Here is a 26,894-nt window from a genome sequence, read left to right on the forward strand (position 1 = left end):
TGTAGGAGTTGTATATTTTAATATTGAGATCACTGGTAAATAGCAGCCATTGTAAGCACTATGGCGATCAGTAATTTTTACCGTTAGTGAAACTTCACACTCACCATGAATGGCTTCCGCTCAATTTTGACCATTACCATGAAGAGGCTCCAACTACTAAACAGACCGCACCTCTTTAATGTTAAACAAAATCACATGTATTGTATATTCAAGTAACCATACACCAGCAAATTTTTGTACTTGAAGCTTCTTTCAGTTATAAAGATTGATTCAGAATGGTCCAAATTACATAATGAAAGCTGTTTGTAATGTGATCAAGGCACAAATCCGGACGTGCTTGAAAGCAGCTGTGCCGTGAGGCAGAATTCAAGTAGCACGGCTGGAAATGTTGCTTAGAGCTATGGGTCATCGTATATGAAAGTGACACCTACTTGGGCATAGGGCTGAGGTGATATCACTTGTACAAAAGGCAGAAGCATACCTAATTCACACAAAAAGAAAGCAACCGTATTTACTTAGATGCTGACCTTATCGAAGCCTCCAACAATCAGAAATAAGGTGACTCACAACTTGTCCCGTTAGAAACAAAATGAATAGCTCCCTGAGGCCAACAATCTTGTACATCATTTAGTACTGAAACCGAATCGAATATGGATCGAATATCAATATATTTATATCTATATTTATTTTTTTTAATAAATATAAATATGAATATAAATATTATTTGAATGAAAAAATTCATATCAATATTTATTATAAATAGATATACATACAATTCAGATACTAAAAATATGGATATAATTACATATACAACTTAGATAATCAAATTTTATGACTACAAAATCAAAAATATTAATAAATAAATAATAAATCAAATTAATAATATATTTATATAAATATATTTTTTTAAAAAAATTAATAAATACTATAAAAATTATATAGGGTTATATATCGATTCGAATATTCGGATACGGATTAAATAATTGTCTATCCATATCTATATTCATTTTTTTTTTTACGGATATGGATACGGATACTAGTCGGATCCTTAAATTTCTATATATATCCGGATTATTTAGATAAAAAAATAAATCCAGATAAATAATATTCATACTACTTCCACCCCCAGCAACAAATTATAAATACAAAAACTTCACCTGACTCTTCCAGATTGGTTCAGAAATTTCCTGCCCAGCAAACTCGGGCCTGATTTATCATGATTCCAACCTTAAACAAAACTACAAACATACTCCATGTCATAGATTTCACTAAACGCAGCTGGCCCTGATCCAACATGAATGAAGTCAGTCGGTTCAGGTTAAATCATTTCTCTCAGATTAAGCGGAATCATCGTTCATCAACTAGATACAACTTACATTTTAAGTTACATTCACCAGTTAAAATAAAGGAAAATAATTGCCCCCGGGGGCAGGGTTGGTTGAGAGGTATCAATACCTTCTCAGGAAATTACTGTTATGATACAAAGCTATGAAATGGAGGGTAGGTCAAGATGATCGGTGTCGTTTGTGGTTGGCTCGACCTAGGAAGCAGAGTCGTAGGCGTTCGCTTAATGTTTCCCCCTTCTCCAGCTTCTCACGCTTTGATTTCCTCAATATTGGGCTGCCCTTCTTCTCCTTTAGCTTAGCAGATGACTTCCATTGTATCCGTCTCAGAGGCGATGCGAGTGCCTTAAGTGTCATATGCTGACAAAATCAACCATATCCCTCAGTATTAAAGGTCAGAGGTAAAAATCTACGATGTACGTGATTTTTGTCAATATTATATTTTATCAATAGGTATTTCTGTTTTATATACTGTAAAGCATCAAAATAGAAAAAAATATTGTTATTAAGTAAAATGTAAGACGAAACTAATCAGAAAGGAATTATGTACAGAATATGAGTAAAATGGCTTGCATTGTTATTTCTTTACTGTACGATCCCTGAGACTGTTGAAACTCATAAAAGCCATTAGGGAGAGGAGGACCTGGCTTTTGCTATTTGAACTTCCAGTGCACTCTGCCGAGGATGATCCCTCGCTTGCTCCCCCTAGAGATGAACACCTTCCCCAGCTCTCCCTGTTTGAGCTCGTATAGGAGCAGCATTCATCATTTTGTTCGTTCGAGTTATCCTGGAAATGATAGCAAATTTAGAAAAACAGGTGACAATAACAGGTTTGGCATTAGAGAGTTTCATAGATAATGTTTTCTAGATGACTGTGTCTAGGTGTTCCAACACATGATACATTGCAAGATATTATCACACTCAGGAACATCTTTACTAACAAAAACAGCAGTATTGGGAGCAGAAATGGAAGACATCGATCATGAAGGAAATTCATGTAAAACAGAAGCACCAGAACTGGGAAACTTCTGCAACTACACTGACAAAGTGTCGTGTCTGATGTCATAACCATCCAAAAAAGGAGCCTGTAACCTTAGATATCCAAAGACATACTATGCATTCCCTTTAAAAGCACCCTGAAGTCAACCTACTCCTTGTTTGGTTGGCTATAAATAAAAAGACAATCAAAGACTAGGCTCTCTTGCAAAATATTCACAAAATAAATAAATAAAGTGTAGCTTTCCTCCAACAAATACAATTCATTAAACCATAAAAAAATTGACAATCACCACATCTAAATCTTCCCTAATCAGCTATTCCCGAAGGTCAAAGAATAGAAAGAAGTAAATACAGATGCTCACTGTTCTCAAATGGTAATTTATTGATTTGTTAATTAGAAAAGAAAGAAAAAGGTGAATTTGACGAGGCTAATTTGGTAATGACAGTGAGAAACTCAATGTAAAATAATTCAATAATAAAATGATTGCCAGCAGTAACTATCTCTGAATAACAAACAAACATATGATTTACCTGCAAATGAGATTCTTCCATAGTATTCCCACCCGTTCCAGTAGCGGTGTTGTCATGATCAAGAAGAAAATCCTGCATTAGTGGTAACTAATGGTTAGACAGCCAACTTTCACTTGACGAAGAAAATTTGAGGCTTTTTACTTACCAACTCATTATTTACAGACATATTAGCTACACTTTCTGATAGCAATTCAACTATTGATTCTGTGGCCGAACCTATAATGGAACCACATGATTAATGAGAAAAAAGATAATAGTACCAAATAAAAGTTACATATCAATGCTATAAAAGTCAAGGAGATTGGTTCTGCACCATTTGGATTGCTAGGAGGAGCTGACGACGAACTTGCTGCATTGGTACGAGCTGCACGGAGACCAGCAATGATCTCATACAATAAACTCTGGAGACAATAACACAGTCAATATATCTGCAATCACCTTGTTTTACACTTGTACATCACTCAGAATTAAAAACATGAGATTGGCAAAACAGCAGCATAGCTGCCTTTATATGTCAAAATTTACCATGACAAGCTAACATCATGTCATAACTACAAATTTGATTTTCCAACATTCATTCCAGTGCACAGCTTTAAACTGTGAACCCCTTTCAGGAGTAAGTTTAACATGCAAGGATCTGGAAATCACCTCATCTGTACCAGCAGCAATCTTCAGACCTCCTAAATCATAGTACTTCTCCACCTTACTAGAGCATGTTGTAGATATTTGAGGGGGATGAAGGACATTGTAGAAGAAAATTGAAACAGAATCATAGTAAAATTGTGGTCTGGGGGAGTTGTGATCACCCTCAAATTTGATAATATTCTTGTCTCCCTGCATGATAATAGAAAAACAAATACACTAACTAACATGCACCTTTTTATGCGATATTCACAACCTACATTCAGAATATAACAGCAACCTCCGTAGGACTCAAAAAATACATATGCAACAATGAAAACCAAACTACTCTAGCAGAAGTAAAAATGATGCCTTACCGCATATGCCTGGTAAATAAGATCAGAATGACGTGGCTGAATAAATATGTCCTCAGAAGCATGTCCAAATAATGCTGGGATAAAGGTTTTTGGTGCGAACTGTGGATAGCAGAATGATCATACATATTTAGTTGAACTTTGAAAAGTCAGGATCTAAATTTACAAGTTGAAAATTAGGGATCCAAAATTACAAGTAAAGGCAAAAAACAGTCTTATAAGATGAATTCCGGTACTTTGGATTAATACCATAGAAAAATGTACTACAGCAATTTAAGATTGTATGATCAATAAGGGTTCAGAATTAATAAGAGACCACAAACCAATGAATGTTCACAATCAATAAGAGACCATTTATCCCTCAGCCATTCCCTCTAGTTTGGAGCTTGATGGGCAACCACACAGTTCAGGCAACTGAGACCTAAAGGGCACATGGACTAGCCAGTTTTTCCCTTATATCAAAGAAACTCCCATCTCTATGCAAGAAAGGCATATATTTTTGTCTTTATACTCTTTAGTTTGAACTGCTGTGAAAGTAGTGAACACATGAATATTATAGGAAAACTTGATTATAGAAGGGTGTTCAAAGAAGTTCTATCAAAACCAAACCTGTACAGCATTTAGATCCATAATGTCAAATTTGGCCTTCTTCTGAATAACACGCCGCATGTACTGAAGAGCCATTCTGACCTGTGGAATACACACTTCATATCAATGATCAAGATGTTGCAACTTGCAAGTATCTACAGAAGTGCTGAGGAAACAATGTGAACACTCCAAAAATAAGCACTAGTCATGGAAACACTCCAGCATTAAGTATTATGACAGACATAAATATGTATTAGTAAGATGTATATCCAATATTTATTTGAGAGGATAGCTGTCATATTCATGGATATTCAATGTAATCTTAGTGAATTGGAAAGTGGAAAATATACTGTGGTAATATTTAATAACTTTACAAGCCTCGCAAGCTTTCCAAACTGAGAGAACTAAACAGAAATACCAGGAGAAAACATACATTAAAGAACATTTCAGCCATTCTAGAAGTCCTTAATGAGTCTCTTTTGGAAACAAATATAGCAGTAAAACATGACTGTTCAAAAAGATTATATATAGAATGTCTTCATGAATGAGTGTTCAATACCAGCCCATCCAATTCATCACATTCATATGGAACATGGAATCTTGTAGTTACCCCCCAAAAAAAATTACGTCATGACTAAAAAGCTGGGACTTTTTATTATGACTATGATAAAGCATTTTTTATTCATTACTAATCGAAAACAAGTATTGTTTTCTTAGAAAGAAAAAGTGTAAAGCCATGCAAGTTATGGACATTCAGTTAAGTTTATGCTCCACAGGTAGAGAATATGATCAAAGCTAGATCTTAGCACAGGCAAAACACATGATTATTCAGCAGATAAGATTTGCAAACATGCATGGCAAACAAGATGCAACGGCTTTCACTCTCACATGATGATATTAGAGATGACTATGGTCACACATGTAGCAGCAGCAAATGTATAAAGTCACTATATTTTTAAATGATGAGTTCAACAAGTATGTATGACATTTAATTACATGTGCAGCAACTTTATGCGATGGACTGCAGGGTTTGACAGTAAGGATGATGTCTAGGATTTAGTTTCTTAGTGGTCTTTATGAATTATGTATTCCATTCACATAATCTAACCTCATTACTTTGCTGCTGTATTATGTCCAGTTTCTTTTGCTCGAGTATTTGTTTGAACCGCTGTTATATTTACAACAGCATGAAGTTAAACTGACTCCAGAAATGTCTCTATTTACTTTTGGATGTGTTGGCTGTTCCACATGGTCAGCACTTAGTAGCAGGAGACTTCTATCTAGGGTAACATATCTGCTTCGCTCAGAAACTTGAATCCACACCCGCTTACTAAGCGCTTTTAGTTCCGAAGTGTCAAAATGAGGCTTGCTAGTTCAGAAATGGCCCTTATTGAGACTACTGGATGCAATCCATGCCATTTAACATGTTAGGATGTTCTATATGATAGCAGCAATTTACCATGGCCAGTAATCATACATCATAAAGCTTGGCCTTGCTCTTATAGAAGAACTGCATTTGCACTTGAGGGAGGCTACTTTGTTTTTTTCCTTTTTTTTTTTTTGGGTGTCATTGCAGCTATTTGGAAATGCCATTGCAGATTTCTGTTTGTGCCTTCGACTTCTCCATCAGTTACCTTTTCCTATCTTTTTTTCATTCTTATTTCTTTCTTTAAGGCTTAAGCGATGATTTTTAGCAACATTTGTATTTCTACACACTCCTTTTGGGAGCTGTGGATAGCCCATTAATTAAAGATCAAAAGAAATATTGCAAATGTCAAATATTCCAGAAGAAGGCCTAAAACTACATAAGTTAACCCCCCAAATATTGTTTATAAGCCACCAGAATAACTGGCTAAAACTTTTCGAGTATGATCATGATCAACAGCTGAAAATAACCAAACCATCATGGACTAAATGATACCAATAAACATGGTTCGGAGTATCAGTTTCAGTACCTGTACCAATACCATGCTAGTAAATTGTTGATACGGGTCCCCCATACCAAGTATTGGTTCACTAATGGGATGGTACAGTATATTCTCAGTATGGGATAGCATGGTTTGGTACAATGAACCTTCCCAATAATTTCAATCAGTGAATACATATATAAATCAAGTTATAAACCTTCTTTTTTTTTTTTTTTTGGCTAAAGGTAAGTGATAAGCATTTAAGGCATGACATGAAAGGAACCAGAGATAATTGTTTGGCAAGGGCAACATCTGAGCTCCTCTGAAGACCCCTTCAAAGAATCTATTTTAAACCCTAAACTCAAAGGACTAAGAGAAATAAAATGAAAAATTTCAGACTAAGATTTGTGCAAAATATTATGATTGTTCATTGTACCAAGCACATAGATCATAAAGAGATTAATAGAAAAAAAAAAGGGAGAAAAGCAGGATTTTGAAATAACTAAAATTTGGAGTAGACTAGATGCATAAAAAATGAGGATTAAAGAGCACCTGCAAAACACCATGCAAAGCCACTAGCATTATAAACATCAAAACACTAGTTAAAACATTCATTTGGTGTCGATCCAACTTACATTAAAGCTATCCAAAAACATCTTTACCACGCCACTATATCATGACCAAAGTTTGGCATATCACCCCATACTGGCATTACCGTACCGTACCAATAAGGTTCTGGTAAATGAGATTCAGTTTGGTATATGAGCAGAACCATCCCATACCGCATAGTTCCATGTTGTAAGAATCCATAGCATCTGGTTTCGGATGGTACCATACCGGCATAAGAAATACTGTGTCAGTAGGATATGCATACCACACCATACTGGTATGATACCAGTATCTGGTACCAATACGACAAACCTTGATCATGACTATCTCACACACCCACAGCCGGCCCTGGGGCGGGTCAAACTGGGCGACCGCCCCAGGCCCCAATTTTTTTTTTTTGTCTGGGTAAACCAAACGCCTTCTCCCTCTCCCGAGTTCTGGCACCCCAACGGCTTTTCTGGGTAAACCAAACGTCTTCTCCCTCTCTCAAGTCCCGGCACCCCAACAGCTCCCAGCAACAGCCTTTTAGCCCTCAATGTCCTTCGGATCCGACGATCTGTGGCTCCTCTCCCCCGCCTCCTCCTCCGTCTCCGACCTTTTCTCCCTATTCTGTTGTCCATCGGTGATACTTCCTTATTTTGGACACCAAAAATCAGATCAAAATCCGTCAAAAAGTCAAGTAAATCTCTTCAATCCTCCTCTTTCAATCTGCTATGAATTTTAAACTTGATTTTTTGCCGATTTATTGTCAGAAAAAATTTTGAAATCCTAGTTCAACAAGTTCCCCTGTTTTTTTGTTTTTTTTATCTTTCCGGCACCGTTAGGCCGCCGTCGGTCACCGGAGCTTGTGGTTGTCGTCGTCCGGTCATCGAAGACTGCCCCTTTAGTTGTGGGCGGTGTTGGTCGGGGAGGAGGATCTCCCTTGTGGGTTGTGGCCTTGCCTCAGGAACAGGGATAAGTTCTTTGTTTCGTTAAAAAAAAAAACAGAGAGAAAGAGTCCCTGTTTTACCGTGGAAAAAGAAGGAAAAAAAAAAACTATTCGACCACTGTTGGCTGAATTGGATTTTTTGATGCTTTATATATAAGTTTTTTTTTTTCTTTTTAGATCCTTGAATATGTTGTACTCTCAGCTTCTCTTGTTCTCAGCTCATTGAGTCTTCCAGATGAACTTTTTCTCTGACCATTCTCTACGCACATGTAACAAATTTAAAATTAAAAAAAAATCACTGGAGCCTGTGGTTATCGTCATCCGATCGTCGGGGACCGCTCCTTTAGTTGTGGACGGTGTTGGCCGGCGAGGAGGATCTCCCTTACGGCCTTACCTCAGGAAGGAGGAATGAATCCTCTATTCCGTTAAAAAAAAAAAAGAAAAAAGGATCCCCTATTTTACCGTGGAATAAAAAGAAAAAAAAAAGAGAAGAAAAAATGATCCATAGTTCATACAATAAAAAAAAAAAAAAAAAAAGATGATCCACACTGTTCCGTTAAAAAAAAGAGAGGATGAGTCTTCTGTTTTACTATGGAAGAAGAAGAAGGAAAAAAAAAGATGGTCCACAGTCCACACAATAAAAAAAAAAATGGTTCATATAATATAATTACATGAATTTGTTAATTATAATCCAATTGGTTTAGGTATATGAAATTTGGCCCGTCTATGTGAGAGTCTTAATCAATAGGTCAGTATTCTTGCATATGATGGAATATATTTAATTTTGTACACCTAGGACTTGCTTTTTTAAATAAATATAATTATGGTCTTTATATCCATCTTATTTTTTAGATAGCTTGTGGTTTCACTTCATTTTCTTATTGTTTTTACTATATCTTATTCTTAAAATAATTGATTAATTGTCATGTTTTATTTTTCATGTTTAAATTTTTATTACAATTACAGTAGCTTTTGCTCAAATTTTATTCCATCAAAAAAGCCTTCAAGCAAGTTCTATTGTTCTATCAAAAAGCTTTAAATCAGGTTCTATTGTTCTAAACTTCAAATTTATTGATTACTAATTTTAGCTAATATTTATTATTTTATTTATCAAAATGATACCTAGAAAATATCCTTCGAGTCATAAAAAACTTAAGAAAAAAAGAAAACAAGAACAATTGACTCAATCATTAAAAGGAGGTCTTGATAAATTTATTATAAGTAAAAAAAATGATATAGTTGAGAATTCAAATAATATTGCTAGTGAATTTGTCAATGAAAATACAAATGTTACTTGTGAATTAGATAATGATAATAATATTATTAATAATGATAATACTAATAGCACAGATGATCTCATTAGTGGTGATAAAAATTTAATGAATGAAAAATCAAGTGAATCAAATACTTTTGACATTTATGATCCTAGGATATGGGATAGTCTTGATACAAATTCTAAAGATTTATTAATTGAAAATGATCCTAAAAGAGATATTAATATAAAGTTCCCTCTTGATCAATATAATAGACATTTTTCTTTAACACATTATGATCGAACTTTACCAAATGGAGAGCAACATGATCGAAAATGGTTAGTATATTCAAAAGAGTTAGATAAATTGTTTTGTTTTTGTTGTAAGCTATTTAAATCAAATGATAATAGTAGTAGAAGTCAATTAGCAAGTGATGGCTTTAGAGATTGGAAACACCTTAGTGAAAGACTTAAAGCTCATGAAACTAGTAATGATCACATTCATAATATGACCGCTTGGATTGATTTACAGAATAGATTTAAAAAAAATCAAACAATCGATAAACATATTCAAGAGCAAATTAATAAAGAGAAAGAACATTGAAAAAAAGTATTATTAAGAATAGTGGCTGCTGTTAAATTTCTTGCTCAAAGTTCCCTGGCTTTTCGTGGAACGAATAAAAAAATTTATCAAAATAGTAATGGTAATTTTTTACGATTAATTGAAATGATTGCTGTTTTTGATCCAATTATGCAAGAACATCTTAGACGTATTCAAAATAATGAAATTCAATATCATTATCTTAGTCATAAAATTCAAGATGAGTTAGTAATTGTATTAGCATCTAATATAAAAAATTTAATAATTAAAAGAATTAAAGAAGCAAAATATTATTCCATTATACTTGATTGTACTCCAGATGCAAGTCATCAAGAACAAATGTCTTTGATCATACGATGTGTGAATATTTCAAAAAGACCAATAACAATAGAAGAATACTTTTTAAAATTTTTAAAAGTGGATAATACATCAGGTTTAGGCCATTTTAATGAATTACAATCTATTATAGAAACTCTTGATTTAAACATTGATGATATAAGAGGACAAGGATACGACAATGGATCTAATATGAAAGGAAAAAATCAAGGAGTACAAAAAAGATTATTAGAAATAAATTCTAGAGCATTTTATACACCATGTGCTTGTCATAGTCTTAACTTAACACTTTGTGATATGGCTTCATCTTGTAGTAAAGCTAAAACTTTTTTTGGTGTAATACAACGTATATATAATGCATTTAGTGGTTCTACAAAGAGATGAAAAATTTTACTTGATAATATACCTAATTTAACATTAAAGCCATTGTCACAAACACGTTGGGAAAGTCGCATTGAGAGCGTCAAAGAAATAAGATTTCAAACTCCACAAATAAGAGAAGCTTTATATCAATTAGCTGAAATTTGTGAGGATTCAAAAACAAAGAGTGAAACTGAATCTTTAGCAATACATGAGCTTGAAAATTTTGAATTTTTATTAGGAATGATTATTTGGTATGATATATTATTTACTGTTAATTTAGTTAGCAAAAATTTACAATCTAAGGATATGCGTATAGATGTTGCCATTGATCAGTTAAAAGGATTAGTTTCATTTTTTGAAAGATATAGAGAGACTGGCTTTACTTCTGCCATGATTTCAGCTAAGAAAATTGCAAATGAGATGGGAATTGATCCTATATTTCGTATAAAATGTCAAGTAAAAAGAAAAAAATAATTTGATGAAAATATTAATGTAGATATTGAACAATCACCAGAAGAATCATTTAGAGTTAATTATTTTTTATATTTAGTAGATCAAGCTATCTTTTCATTGAAACATAGGTTTAAACAATTTCAATTATATGAAAATAATTTTGGATTTTTGTTTGATTTCAAAACATTAATTTCATTGGATGAAGAAAGTTTAAAAAAATCTTATCTTAATCTTCAAAATATTTTAACAAATAGTAATCATTATGATCTTGATGGGATTTATTTATTTTCAGAATTAAAAGTTCTAAAAGCAATTATGCCAAAAGAAAAAAATACTGCTATGGATATACTTAATTATATTAATGAAATGAATTGTTATCCAAATACATCAATTGCATATAGAATATTATTGACCATACCTGTCACTGTTGCCTCTGCTGAAAGAAGTTTTTCAAAATTAAAATTATTAAAATCATATTTACGATCAACAATGTTACAAGAAAGATTAAATGGTTTAGCTATGTTATCTATTGAAGAAGAATTATTGTCAAATATTGATTACAAAGAAATTATAAAAAATTTTGCATTACAAAATGTACGTAGATTAATTTTTCAATAATAATTAATATTTAAAATATATTAATTTTTAATAGAGAAGATTTTTTTTTTATTTGGCCCCAGGCCTAAAAAATATCAGGACCGGCCCTGCACACACCTCTACCATGACTGCAACATTTAGCTTGTGCTTTACTTTTTCCTTATTATCTATATTTTAGTGCTCAAAACAGCCTGCAAAACCACATATGTTACCCTTTTGGAAACCTGGCAACAGCTCTCAAACCACACAACATGGCCTTCCAAACCCAGATCTACTAATGCCATCAATGTCCGTTAATCAACATCCTTGCATGTCCAAATATGTCCTTTCCTGATGTTAATTTATTTTATCTCACATCTTGCTTGCTGAAGATTTTAGAACAGTTAGATTATCTATTCTCTGTCTATAGAATCATAGACCTACTGCCCTAGAGATAACACCACAACCGCAAACTACTATACAAATTGAAGTGCTAAATTCTAATCTCGTGGAATGCAACTAAAATAGGTTATGTTTTAAAGATCCGTCAACAGGCGATAAATAGGATGAATAGGCCATCAATGTCATGATTTAATTTGGCTATCCGGTCATAAACCTTACATTCTTCAGCTTTGCTCAAAGTTTAGACCAAGGTTTTAAGTTTCGGCCAACCCAATCCCCTTTGACCGATCCAAAACTGACACAATATTTCAGTTAGTATCAGCAAGATTCAGCTGAAACCAACCAAAACTGCTGTTGTTTAATGTTTAAAAGTATGTTTAATTTCCTGGACGTTTATGGTCAATGTGCTACAATGTTAGGACATGAACACATTTATGTGAGTTCTGTTTGATATTACCACTTCAACATGAGCATGCATACCTTCAAAATACCATTTTTTAGGGAAAAAACAAAGCTGGACACAGCATTGCAATGTGTGGAGAAAGTGGACTTTAGGCCTTGGTCAAAAATTTTTTTTCAGGATCAGGCCCGAGCCTGACCCAACCTGAACCTGAGCCTAGCCCGAGGGCCTAGCTGGACCTAGCTTGATAAGCCTGCTTAGCTCCATCCCAGATGATCCAATTAGTTCCAACCCAAACCCCAGTCCAAAACTCTAACTCCAACAACCCCAATCCAAAACCTCTCCATATCGTACACGGACAACAAAGTTTTTTTTTTTTTTTTGAACTTTTCTTTTTACTCTATAAACATGAGCCACCCAATCATGTTGATCCATTGACGATATGTCGGTGCTGGTTAAAATCCAGCTCCCATCACTGTGTGGTCCGCCACCCATCATTGTTGCATGATCCGATTGTCTGTGGCCGCTGCACCAACCCATTTTTTGTGGTGCTTAAGAGAAGAGGTGAAAAGCAGAGAGATTGAGATGGTGGGAGGGCAGTGTGAGGATAGGGGTTCAGGTTTAAAACCGGGTCAAGGTTACAGGCAGGCCAGGCCAGGTCAAGCTCCCAGTTGGGCTCGGTGCCAGACTTTTTTTAGTCTGGGCTCTAGAACTCAAGCCCAAACCCAACTAGAATCAGGCCTAGAACCTGACTCGAAGCTGACCTGGCCTGATGGGCCTCAGGTCCACATAATCCCATTTCCAGCTGAGTTGTGAACAAGATATCAAAACAAGACAGTATTGGGGCCAAGCAAGGATCAGAGTTAAATGCATGTTTAAAGGGGCCTACACATCCCACTAGTTCAGGAAAAAGTGGAGGATCATCAACTGATAAAACATGGACATAGTGTCAAAAGCCAACTAGGCTCTGTCGATAAGAGGAGGCTTGGTTTTGTGCAATATGATATGAAAAAGAGGAAGATGTTGAAAGTACCATACTAATCATGTTGAAGAAATAGTGGCAACAACGATTAAAATATGCATATAACTTCTTGATAATAGCAATACACATATAGATTAAAGTGATCCAGAAGTATGACCAAGAAAAATATGATTTTTTAATACTAAAGTCCCTTATTCCATCTCCAGTCACCACAGAGTTTGCAACAGGCAGCAGTGTCAGCCTATCAATCCTACAATGACCCAAGAAGCAACAAAGCACTTGTGAATCAAGAACCACATATATAACTAGAAGCGACTACATCAATATCATTTATGTCAGGTCAAAATAAAAATGATGACCACAATTTACTTAATTCACACAGCAGCTTTAGAGATCCTTCTCTCTCTCTCTCTCTCTCCCCCTTTTTTTTTTTTTTTTGTGGGAGGGTGGGTTGAGGATTGGGGGTCGGGTTCTGAGACATACTGTAAATTTGGGAAGCCGAATTTTGTAAACATCCACAAGCTCCATCATTAGATCAAATAAGTTAGAGAATGCACTATCCAGAACCAAGCCAGCAATTGAGGGGTCTTCTGCTCCATAAAGAAGGCTGCATTACATTCAAGAGAGTAAGGCATCAATAGTAAGCAAAGATCCTCTATCGTATCAACCATCAGTTTGCAGTCAGATGCAAAAATTTGTACATATTCTATGTAAGAAATTATATCTGTTCAGAGATATTGGGCGGGTATCATTGATGGCCTCTAACATGAATGGATGGTAAATGTAAGTTGACTCTTTGCAGATCCACATCAAGACTAGAATGTATGTCAATCACAATGCCACAAAGGTTCCCTATAGCTAACACTGGAAAGGGGGAAAAAATGAGAAAGGCACATCAAGTAGAAGACTGTAATTTTATATCTAAAGGGAAACATGTTGGGTACAATTGATTTCAAAAGCCAGATATCTCTATCCCAAATGAACATAATTTCTGAAATGCAAACTACCCCCAAAAACATATGTTACACTATTGCAAAAGAATTATAATTTCAATAGCCTTGGATAAGACAATCCAGAAGAACAGAAGAGAAAGATCCAAAAACAAAAAAAGAAGAAAAATGCATCATAACAATTTTACCACTGATGAAATTCAAGGCCATAATACTACAAGAGGATATACCTTGTGACAGCACCCATGGATCGACCCCAAAGGCCTATACAAGAAACTTGCTTATTGCTTCGCAGGAAAGAGACAACAATTCTGAGATCATCTTTCTGATGGTTAAGTCATTGATGAAAATGAGTTGTTAGAAGATTTAGTAAGCATAAGCTAGCAGGCACTGAAAGGCATTAAGATACCTCATGCCAACCAAGGCTGACATAGTCACCTCCAGATAGGCCTGAGCCTGAAAAGTCAAGAGTGAAGACTGTAATATTCGAAGGAAGAAGGATTACGGCGGCTTCATTTGCATCTGCTCTGCATCCACTGCATTTGTCACCAAAGAAACAAGCAGGCTTCAGCATCTCAAAGGATAAAATTTCATAATAAGAGAAATATGGAACTAAAATTAGAGCAATGTCAAACACAATCACCTTCGACCTTGGATCGCTCACTGGCCCTATTGCAACAGTTGATGTTGCAATAGATGGCAATATCAGTGAGCTATAAAGAGGGGACAGACATGGATTTTGTCACATATGGATCAGTTAAGCATCCCTCTAATGAAGAAACAGTACATTTTTAAAAAAATAAAAAAAAAATAAAGATACAATATCAGGAAATAAAGCCTCGAATAACAATTTCAGCAATTTTCCCCTTTTCATGTGCATCTTAAACTTCACACTTTTGACCAATTCTTTATCTTAGCAAAGAATGAAACAAGGCTCGTTGCCCAGTATGGACCCTGCACCGGTAACATCCTATCAGTATTGGTACTATATGGTACATCTGGTACCATAATGCTACTGACTGGTACAGCAAGCAGTGAAATGAAATTCATTTTTCTTCTAAAAGAACATGTAATTGCAGTTTGCACCAAGCAGGTGCACACTAGTGCAACAATATATATGCAATCTAAAAATATATGGGGGTAAATGATGGCACGAATGGTCTCTAACCTATTTCCATGGCAGTAAATGACACAAGGAAGAGCAGTGTCTTCTGGGATATCAGAGGGAACATAGTGACTGCACTGCAATGTATGACCTCTTGCATTTGTAAGCTGTCAAATTTCAATAGAAGTCAAAATCAGCAAGTATTAGACTTCTGCCATAAGCATCTCACCATGAATTGCAGAAAGACAGAAGAAACCTCGATAATTGATGTCCGTACTTGCCTCCAAGTCTAGGCGTTTGAATTTTCTGCTTGCAAGAGTGAATTCTGATTCCCATAAATACTGGTCTGGGTTATACTCTGCCCTGTATATCACCAAATCAAGAAGGGTACAAGTAGTTGAAAAGCCAAATATTGTCTTAGAATAATGCATTCCAAATTATCATAGGTGAGAGTACATTTGACTGCATTTGCTGATTCATTCTGAAAATTTTATATTATCTTCATGGAATTAAAAATATTACTGATAAACACCACTGTTTGACATACTAGATTCTTAGTATAGTCAATAGTGTATATTATGTATGCAGTGGCAACAATGTAAAAGCAGTAGAATACAATGACAACCTCTGGACAAGAAATACTGACAGACTTAGTGACTACTAGTTGCTTCAGGCATATCAATTTTAATCAACATTGACAAATGATTACAAAGAAAGGCAGTCCTTGGGATAGTTCAGATTGACTCTAAATGTGGCTAAGTTCTTCGACTATAAGAGATTCAGAAACCTTAAACACAACATAAAAGATAGTAAAAGAAATATCATATAATAAATGCATATGAGAAAACAATTAAGAAAAGACAAACTTAATCATGAGAAGAAATAGTATTTTTTAGGAAGGTTAAAGCAAGATCCAACAAACAGAAGCAGTATGCCTGTTTTATGATGCCTCACTAGGTCATCTCTTGTGGCCCCTCCCAACAAGGTTGATGAGTCACCACCAGCAACCAAGGCACAAAAACAGAAGATAGACTCATCCCTTGGCAGCACTGCTAATCTATGGCAACAATGCAATGGTCCTGAAGTTGCAATTATCCAACAGGCAAGACAGCTGTTTGAAAACAATTAAGAAAAGACAAACTTAATCATGAGAAGAAATAGTACTTTTTAGGAAGGCTAAAGCAAGATCCAACAAACAGAAGCAGTATGCCTGTTTTATGATGCCTCACTAGGTCATCTCTTGTGGCCCCTCCCAACAAGGTTGATGAGTCACCACCAGCAACCAAGGCACAAAAACACAAGATAGACTCATCCCTTGGCAGCACTGCTAATCTACGGCAACAATGCAATGGTCCTTAAGTTGCAATTATCCAACGGGCAAGACAGCTGTTTAAAAACCACCGCTAGCTCCATACTCCAGCGACCATCATTTCGTCCTTCCACTTCCCTCTTCGAATTCTGTAGCTATACCTACCACTTTCCCACCTTTTCCCACCCACTAGTTCATTCCCTTCTTGCTTCAGCCTACTAAGTTCTAACAACCCACCATTATCCTGTGCTTCCTCTTCCCTCATTCAATACTATAGCCATACATACCACTATGCCACATTTTTGCACTCTTTAGCTCATTCCATTCCTGCTTCATCCTACTAACTTCTAACCACCTAAAGCCCAACCAGGCCAGGCCCCTCCAACTACCATTAACCCATCCCTCTATGGCACCCACACACCAAACCTCACAGTTTTTGCATCATTAAACTCTAATCCCATGTCCTCCTCTTAGTTATCTCTTTGTACACCAAATCCAAATGGCCAATGGTGTGGGACCAAAACAAGATCCTCAACTAGGGGAGCAAATGAGTCGAGCTGCTTGCAAGCTACTCCAACTCAACTCGAGTCTAAGCTTGACTCGACTCTAGTATTATTGAGCTTGAGTAGCTCAAATAGTTTTTCAAGTCGAGTTTGAGTAGCAAGATACTCAGACTCGAAAGCTTGCAAGTCTATTGAAGTTTATATATATTTTTAATAATATTAGTTTTATCTATAATATATATGTATGTTAATATATGTATTATTAGTAGGTTAAGGCTCGAATTTGAGCTCGAGTATGGCTCCGTTAATATTCAAGTCAAGTCTATTCGATCTCGAGTCGAGTTTTGAGACTGAGTATTTTGAATCGAGTCAGCTCAAGCTTCTAGCTATTTGATTCGGCTCGGCTCAATTGCACCCTTATCCTCAATTGCTTGTCAGATATTTCTAATGCCTTAGGCCACCTTAGGCCCATGAATCAGGTCCAAACTGACCTAGGCCCTAGATCAAAGTCACCCAACTCCTGCCCTCCCTTTTCTTTCCTCCCTGCATGTGCATCCAATACCCTATCCCCTACTCTTGTTCTTCATTTCTTCTTCTCTTCTCACTGAGTGCCACCACCACCAACATAGCCACCCCATTGGCGCCTCCTGTCCCAACAACCAAGAACACCTCACCAGCCTTCCCCTTCCTCTTCATCTCTCTCACATCTCATTCCTCTCTCTCTTGCTCATCACCCACAACCACCTCCTTCCCCCTCTCTATCTCTCCCAAACGAGCCGCTTTCCCCTTCTCTTCTCTCATTCCTTCTATCCTTGACCTATTTGGGAAGGTAAATCTCTCTCCTAACTCTCTCTCCCTCTCTATTGTAGCTTTTCCCTCTCTAATCTAACCCTAATATGGGTTTTCAAGTGTAGGGAGAAGAGACCACCCTATTGAGTGAGGAGAAGCCCCAGCTTCTAGACAAAGGCCTCATTAAGGTAAACACCAACCTTGTTATCCTTAAATTGTTGAATATTGTTGTTTGATGGTAGATTTGAGAAAAATCTAGGCTTAGATTTATGTTGTCAGTCAACTTCAGCAAGTTTCCAGCCACCTCCGGCAAGTTTCCAGCAACATAGCCTATGTCTATAGAACTATCATACTCTAGGGATTTCAATAATATTGATATTATAATTTTTATGATAAATTTTGTTAATTATGGATCAATTTTATCGTAGAGAGGGCTAGGCTTAAGATCGATGGGATCCATTGGAACCACTTGATTTGGCCAAAAGTAAGCATAAATTGGTTCTCTTATTTATGTAAAATACATTTCACTAAGTTTTAATTTTTGGAGCTTTATTTCATTAATCGTGAATACTTATGTTTCACATAAAATTTTGGAGGGGAATTGATTAAGAGGATAACATGGGTTCCATAGGGTACTTGGACCAATTAAAGGGCTCTAGGGCTAGATTTTGATGTTTAGATTGTTCATACTTGCTAGGCATTAAAGAAGACTATATTTGAGTTGAAGGGCTCTCTTCACGGATTTAGCATATTCAGTAAATAACCTCAACATAACTAGAGTATTTTCAACCATCTCTTAAATATATGTATATTGTAATTGTTGCAAAATATCTTGAAAATTTTATACTTTACCTTGCGAAATGCTTCTTTGAATTAAATTGCATATTTTTCTGTTTATGCTTAGGGTTTTAGATTGTGCCCATCCATATCGTACGAAGCCTCCATGGTGTCAATCTGGAGCTTGGTTGGCACAAGATGTATGCCACCACTAGCACACATCAGTGCTGTTAGCCATCAGCCCAGCACCAAAACCACAACTTTAACCTTTGTTCTTGCAAATATTCCTTGTGCACATGTACATTAGATCAAGCAAGAGAATATCATGATATTGAAACTCTTGGATTCTTTGAGATTCATTTGCATTCATAATTATGAGCTATTATCATGTTTGCAGATAGATATTAAAATGATTGAAAACCTTTGCATTAAAATTTGAAGTGCTTGAAATCATGATCTGCCAGACCACCCTGAGCATACCATAACATACCAGTACTGTCTCGTACTATACCGAACTATGTACCAACACTGTAATAGGATGGAACCAGTATGAGTCTAATATCGAGACGACAAACCTTACTTGAAATACTTCTTTGAAATCCATCTATATATGTAAAATATTTAAAACTGTTTGGTTACTCATGTATGATTGAGGATTTCATAAATTGTTTGAGCAATCTTTATAAATTGGATAACATGATGTACTGGTATTATTGGTAAAAACAATTGAATTTTTTATGTTTTATTTGGACTCTCAATCTGGCTGCATTTTGGACCCCAGCAATAGAGATCATACATTGGCACTTAGATCATTCCAAAGTTTGGTTTACTTTGGATCTACTCCATAGGGGTTAAACATACATTCAACCTACTCTTTTGAGGTTAAATGTCATACTTTGGGCCTACTTTGTGAGGGTTAAATATAGTATTTTGGACCAACTCTACAAGGGTTGAATATGATACTTTGGTTCCCATTACAGGGATTATAGACTAATGAGTTGAGAAACCATATTAGAAAATGGGCATAAATAGCTTATGTAAAATGAAACTTTGGTTTTGGTAATAACATAAAATATTCTTTGGCATCACATTTGGAATATTGAATTGGAAAATGATTTACAGACAGCTCCTTGGATGTATTTGTGCAATTTTAACTATGAAAACCTACCTTTGTTAGATAAATTATCTTGAATCATGCATCCATAAATTGCTCGATGTTTCTTTTGTCATACTTGCTTGATCCCTTTAATTATGGCTGTTAGTTGCTTACTGGGCTTTTAACTTGCCCTTGTTTCTTTCTTTTTCAAAGCCCGAGGTATAGAAGGTGATCGGTGGAGATTGGAAAGTGAGCATAGAGCAAGAACGTAGACTTCGACCCGACATCGCCACCCTGATTTTGTTGGAAGCCTCTTTGATTTTGTGGTTTTGCAACTGGTTGAGCCTCTTAAAATTTTTGAAAACTAAATTGTAGTTCTACCTTGATGTTTAGCTTGTGGTTGTTTTGGGATTGTTGTGTGGCTAATACAAGTTTGGAAATAAAGTTACTTTTAGAATTTTTTTATCAAGCATTTGTTGTCTTTGTTGTTGTTATATTGGTTTGTATTTGTTGTTCGACAACTTGTTGCCTTTCAGGCTTGTAGGGCCAAGCCCTACATGTGTGTGGCAGGTTGCCATGTCTCTCAACATGTGCTTTTGGATCGGGGGTGGGACAGTATGAATCCAGGTTTGAATTCTATAAAATATGTTCATCTTTAGAGCCAAATTCATACAGGATCTACTAGAATTCTACTTGCCACCAACCTTTCAAGTTTACCATTTATTTCAATCCTATATTCTAAAACAAATAATTATCATCTGTTATTTAGTCATAGGCAAAATTGAGAAGCACATAAGAACAAGACTTAACTATCATATCTTGTTAACATCAGTCAATAACAGTTGATGTTGCATAATGCTAGGAATTAGCAACATCAATATGGAAAGTTAGGCAACCTAGCAATGAATGCCATACAAATGCAAAGAAAGATATACTAGGTAACTTACCTACGCTATTTTGAATGGTTCTACAATGAAAAATTGTTAAATGAATTTTGAATCCATTTTTAAATTCTTATTATACTTCATGCAACATAAACTCTCAAGCAAATGTTACCACACTTACTATTGAACAAAGCAGCGACCCCATGCAACAGACTAACATCAAAATTTCGTCAGATGGAAAAGAAACAAAATCAATGGCAATAGAATTTTTGTCTGACATAAATCAATTATCTCTTCCTCAAAAAACAACTATCAATTATGACAATATGAATTTGCATGATATTAAGTTATAAGTTGTATGATATTGGATGTTGAGTGACATTATAAGTGCTATTGACCAATACTGAATTGATACTTCTCAAGATGTGACTTCCAAAGCCATGCAGCTTTGCTATGCTAACCAAGTCTCAAAATCAAAAAGAAAGAAAGAAAAAAGGTTACAAGGAAAGCAATAAGAGAAAAGACAAATGAAATGTCAAGGAACAAAAGCTAAAATAAACTTCTTCAAGGGTTTGTCAAATAATAATTACTTTGAAATGGGTACATATGGGAAGGTGAATGTCTAAAGGATTGGTCTTCAGTGATGCAAATACTAACTAGTTTACCTTGTTACTAGGTTTTAGCCTTTTTTTTCCATTTGAAGTTGTATTTTCATGTTATAATTGGGAAACTAACCTCATGCATATGATTTTGTCAAATTCTTCTAAGGCTCCACATCAACTCACGTATCCCTCATTAGACAACTCAAATGGAAACTAAGAATTTATTGAGTAATGGATCCCATTTTCCATGATTGCAAGCTGGACTTCTTACATAAACATTCCATTCATAAATAAATTTCTCCCATTTCTCATTTTAGGACCTGTTTGGTTCCCAAATAATTTTAACCTGGATATTTGAATAATTTTATATAAATTTGCTGCTTAGTCCTCATCAACCACGTAACACTGTGACCCCTTCCCACAAATAATTTTGAGGATAAAGCCAAGTAAGTAGCAGAAAAAGAAGCTCTTCAGTTTCACAAAAATTCCGAATGTACCCCTTGTTATTGGCGCTTTATTTAGGTTCCCAAAAAGTTGTTGCCCGAATAATTCTGAATATAGCTGAAAAGATGGACTTACTTCAGGCTTATTCACGAACCAACAAGGCCTTAAAGAGCATCCAGTCAATTTCTCTTTTTTTGCATCTGAATATTTTCTTCTATGAAACAGGGCTAGCTGTCTTGGAACATATTCATCTTCCTCCTTTCTACCTTTGCTTTGTTCAAAAAATCTCTTCCATCTACCTTTCCATTTCATTCTTCGTTTTGATATCTATTATTTACCATGACTTTTCTAAATTCTCTTCTGTCTGAACATCTTTCATTTGTTGCAAATACGCACAACTTTTCTCATTTTTGTGTTCCACAATTTAATATCCATTACTCTGAAACAAGAAATTTTTTTAACATGGCTTGTGCAAGATGCTATATCACTATTCTTCTTTTCCTGAAGCATTAGATACTTCAATGCACTTGTTTGCTTTAATTTATAACAAAGAACCAAGATTTGGATGAGTATTGCAAGATATTAAGAGGTGACTCTTAAAATACATACAAAGGCAAGATCAGGAACCAGTTTGCTGAAGCCAAAAAACACTCATGTGAAAGGTGAGTGCTTTATAATCATGACAAGCTTTTCAAATCTTCTACCAAGCCTGTTTAAGGATAGCTTTTTACATAAAGGAGCCTGTCTCATACACCATTACAGCCTTAATGAAGTTGTGAGCTGGAAAATTGGAGTGAAGATTACAGACATCTCATATGACAACTAATAGAGGATAACAAAGTGGCGTATGCTGACAGATTATAAGGTGACTGAACTAGAACAAGAAATGACAAGAAAATAAAGAACTGAATGAAGCTACAAAATGAGAGGCGAATAAAGAGCTTCAAGGACAAACATGAGAAATGCAATGAAGGAAACATAAAATTTAAAGTTTATTTCTACTACAAAGGGTACATTCTAGTGAGTAAACTCGCTGTGGAAATTGCAGTGTACCAAGAATGAAGTAAATACTTTCAACAACATACAGAGGCTTTAAGGCACATTGAGACAAAGCTAAAGAAGGCCCTGGTGTGCCATTGTACACGAAAAGATATGTTGAGGAAAATAGTTTATAAAAGAAGCTTCAAACTTCATGGAACCAATTGTACAAATTTTGATAATAACCAGTACATAATTTTTACATAAGGCAGGTTTTGATGGCCAGCTGGAGAGGATGTGTAATAATAATTCTATATTGCATAGAAGGAACTACTTTAAGGAAATGCAATCAAGAAAACAAATTAATATAAATTCCACGAGACCAAGTGTAGAACTAAGACAGCCAGTAGAAGCTCAGTCTTGACAAACATCAATGGAAAGCTAGGAAAATGCACCTCACATCAGTGAATTGTTTCACCAAATCTCATCAACTTTCACCCCGTGGAATCTTGCTTAAGAAAGGCATGTATAAAGAAAAGGGATGAGTCGTTTTTTAATGAAATATAGACTTCATAATTGCACTTGAAGTAAAACTTGTGGTCCAAAATCATTACTTTGTTAATTACAGAAAACAAGGGAAAAAGAATCCAAATTTAGGTGAGTTTGGCATTGCATGTCATGGTTCAGCACTACCAAGAAGGTTGTGGACACAACTTGGCACCATGCAAAAATATGTGGGGAAAAAAAGTGTCATTTCGGCCATAAGCTTGATGTACAATGCTAACATTTCTTCAGTTCTTCAGTAATAAGTGCAACAGACACAAGAATTCCACATAATACTGATCTAAGAATACATCTATTCTAATTCCAAAGTCGAACTCCAGAGTGATCAACATAGAGCTCATGTCACTTGCCTCCTCTCTTTTGCCAAAATAACCACTCCAACATGAAATGAATGTTACTCAGTCCAGTTTTGCTTTGAGAGAAATAAGGAAAGTCTACCTCTCAAAAAAGATTGGGGGTTTAATAGTCATTTAACATAAATAATAAAACCTTAACCAGTTTGGAGAATTACAGCTATTCATAATACTTCTCACAAGTATGGCACAAGCAAGACTCTGGTAAAGAAGGTAGTTTTTTTCTTTTTTTAAAAAAAAGAAAAGAGAAAGAAAAATAAAACAAGCTCTTACCATACATCCAGGGATAGTGTTCGTACAGTTATCTAATAAAATTAATCAACAAGCTCAACTAACACAGATACGTGTGCGTGTGCGCGCAGACATACACATAAATAGATATAGACATTGGCATGGAAGTAGAAAACTGTAGTAAGTTGAAAGGTCAGGAAGTTATACGCACAAATTATGGGAAGAAGTAAAAGGTACTACAGATTAATCAAGAGAAAGATTAAGAAATATACCTAGGAGGTCGAATCACAAAATTGATGAACTGATCGATCATTTCCTTTCCTTGGAACCCTCAGAGCTACTCCGCTTTGAGTTATTGCAAAATGCGGAGTCTCTGAGAACATCAAGATATTAAATTTCTACCATTACAAAAATCCCCTGTTCTGCAGATAATTTCAGAAGTACAAGACTGCCGGACCCAACAAAAATTAAAGCCTTAAAACCGTATTAAATGGCATGCATCTCCATCCACCCTCATCTTCTAAATCAGAAGGTCTGAAATCTTCCCGAGTTCCATTAAAGAAAGAACCGACACCTAATAAAGACACATGGAAAAGTTTCGTCTAATCTCCCAACTTTCATGCTCAACAACAATACCAAGTCTCGAAATGTTTAAACTTCTGACAAACAGACAGACTCTCCCCAAATCCAAAATCATCAAGAACTCAGACCGCTTGCAGAATTAGGACATGAACAAACAAAGAATGAACGAGACCTAGGATTAGGATCAGACCTCGAAATTTAATCCACAGTGCTGACACAAATAACATCAAAATTCATCCAAATTTCTAATGTACCGGCACAGATTCAGAGATTCTATTTGTTATGATAAAACCTCACAAATCATCGCAAAGATAGTCTCAAATTCCACCTTTCCCCTCATTATCCCACGCTTGCAAGATCTAACGCCACACAACCCTCGAAATAAAGCCTAACAGCACAACGGAACTCGATCCATAGATCAAATCACCGCGACTTCGACACACCTGTACCAAACCACATGAGACCTTCTTCAGACCTGCATACAAAGCAAGAAACCCCTAAAAGCTCCAGACAAAACTTCAAATCTCCAAGCGAGCACCGAATTCCGCCCACGTCGACCGCGTTTGCGCAGATCCGATACCGGAAGCACTCCGAATCGGAGAAACCCTAAAAAACTCGGCAGATGGCAGCGATTGGCCGTATCGAATGCATTCGAGGAGTAGGTGGGCGGGAGGAAACGGGGTTGGGCGAATCGGGGGGCGAGCGAGACGAGAACTCTCACCTGGGACTGGGAGCGATGGCTGGGCGAAAGAGAACGTTGCAAAAAGAGAGGAAAGAGAGGGTGGGAAATTAGTTTTCCTTAATATAATTAAATAATAATTTTTCTCGTACGTTGGGGAGGAGCACCGGCTTTCTCTCTATCTCGGGAAATCAATTAACTGGCGGATTTACAGACACCCAATCCGGACGCCTTCAGCCGCTGCCTCCATGTTGTTCTCACGTGGCTATAAGAGGGTGCATTATTGTGCGTGAAGCGTTGGGTGTCTCTAAGAATACAAAATATTTTCTTATCGTTCTGCCACGGCAGACTCTATCTGTACTTTTTTCCGGACAATTATACCGTCCAACAATGCAAGAATTTACACAATTTTTTCGGTACTTCAATTTTGGACAACCATACACTGAAGTAATAAAAAACCTACGAAATGCCCACGGTCTCAAGAATTCGTACAGGGGGAGCTACGATCCCAGCCGTTGCAATGATGGTTCCCTATCATCACCACGGAAGGGTAAACATTTCTAGAAATATAACAACACGGTTAGTTCTAAACCGTTTGATTCTGATCCGATGATTTCGATGAGAGGATTTTAATTTAGCCATAGAGGTATTTTGGTCAATTCCTCTCGAAGAGACGTTAGTGCTCTCTGGGATCTGAATGTAAGTAATGGGATAAGGATCTTTAATTATGCGTATCAACTAACAGAAAGCACGCGCTTTTAGTTAAGCACTCACTTGTATCACCAGATGTAATAATTTACCCAAACTAGATTATCTATTTACGATAGCCGCCATCATGGACTTTTGCGTTTCCAAGTAGAAGGCTAATTTTTTAATTAAGAGCAAAAAACTTGGTAGACAAGTAGAGGCAAGGTGGGCTTATCCTGGTCCCCCTCCCCGACCATCCGGACGGCTGGACCACGCGTGGCTTCAACGGCAAGTTCGTACGGATTACGGCGTTGGGTAACGGAGGCGTCCACGCGGCGACGACTGATTGGGCCGTCTGTAATACCGTTGGCGGACTTGGGTGCGTAAGCGGAATCTCCGTCCGAACGGGTCTGCCCCGTCAAAGTCATTGCTTACTTGGCACGGGGGCCTAGCTAAGCGACGGACGGCGACAAAGTTTCGCCACGTGGGACGCACCCATGCGACTTCTAAGTCAAAACGCGTTAAAATGATATGTGGATGAACGGCCAGGATTGCGCGTGAGCACAAGTTGATGATGGTGATCGTCTGAATCCCCCCTTTGCGCAGGCCGCTTTTTTAATTGAGCCATTGTTCGGTCAATGAAATTCTGCACACGTAATGGATGTGGGAACATAGGGAAACAAAAAGGGAGCTTTTTTTTTTTATTTGAAAAAAAAATGTTAATTCTATTTCTAAATGAGGAGGATGAAGAGTTGAATATGGGAAATTAAAGGAGGAAAGATACTGAACTTGGAGATATGACTCCACGTGGAAAAACATAAAAGAGAGTCATCTGTAAAGTGCCATAGGGAATGGCTAGATCTCCAATTTTATTGCTATGTGTAATAGAAGGTAGTGACGATTATGTTATTTATTTTTTATTTTTGCATTGCTGATATAATATTTTTTTTGGTGAGAAATGATTTTTTTTTTTGAGAATATAATGGATTATGTTCTTAATAGTTTAACATTTTTAAGTGAACAAGGGTTTACTGTGTTGTTGAAAACTTTTAAGCTATCTATACCTAGAAATGAACACAAAACTTGGAAGCAGTGG

General features: G+C 36.1%; 1 protein-coding gene across 1 annotated transcript; it reads right to left on the minus strand.

Annotated features, from left to right (window-relative positions):
- Nucleotides 1–1,312: 1,312 nt before the first annotated feature.
- LOC105060476 (uncharacterized) lies at nt 1,313–25,209 on the minus strand. Its single transcript, XM_010944192.4, has 14 exons — nt 24,123–25,209; nt 15,602–15,683; nt 15,384–15,487; nt 14,625–14,751; nt 14,446–14,540; nt 13,749–13,872; nt 4,478–4,558; nt 3,872–3,970; nt 3,522–3,707; nt 3,187–3,274; nt 3,019–3,089; nt 2,874–2,945; nt 1,987–2,130; nt 1,313–1,703 (listed from the first exon to the last, which is right to left on the minus strand). The coding sequence occupies exons 1-14, from the start codon at nt 24,161–24,163 to the stop codon at nt 1,506–1,508; spliced, it is 1,512 nt and encodes a 503-aa protein (XP_010942494.3). The 5' UTR covers nt 24,164–25,209; the 3' UTR covers nt 1,313–1,505.
- Nucleotides 25,210–26,894: the final 1,685 nt, after the last annotated feature.

This window comes from Elaeis guineensis, chromosome 1 (genome assembly GCF_000442705.2).
Source record: "Elaeis guineensis isolate ETL-2024a chromosome 1, EG11, whole genome shotgun sequence".
In the NCBI taxonomy this organism is placed as follows: domain Eukaryota; kingdom Viridiplantae; phylum Streptophyta; class Magnoliopsida; order Arecales; family Arecaceae; genus Elaeis; species Elaeis guineensis.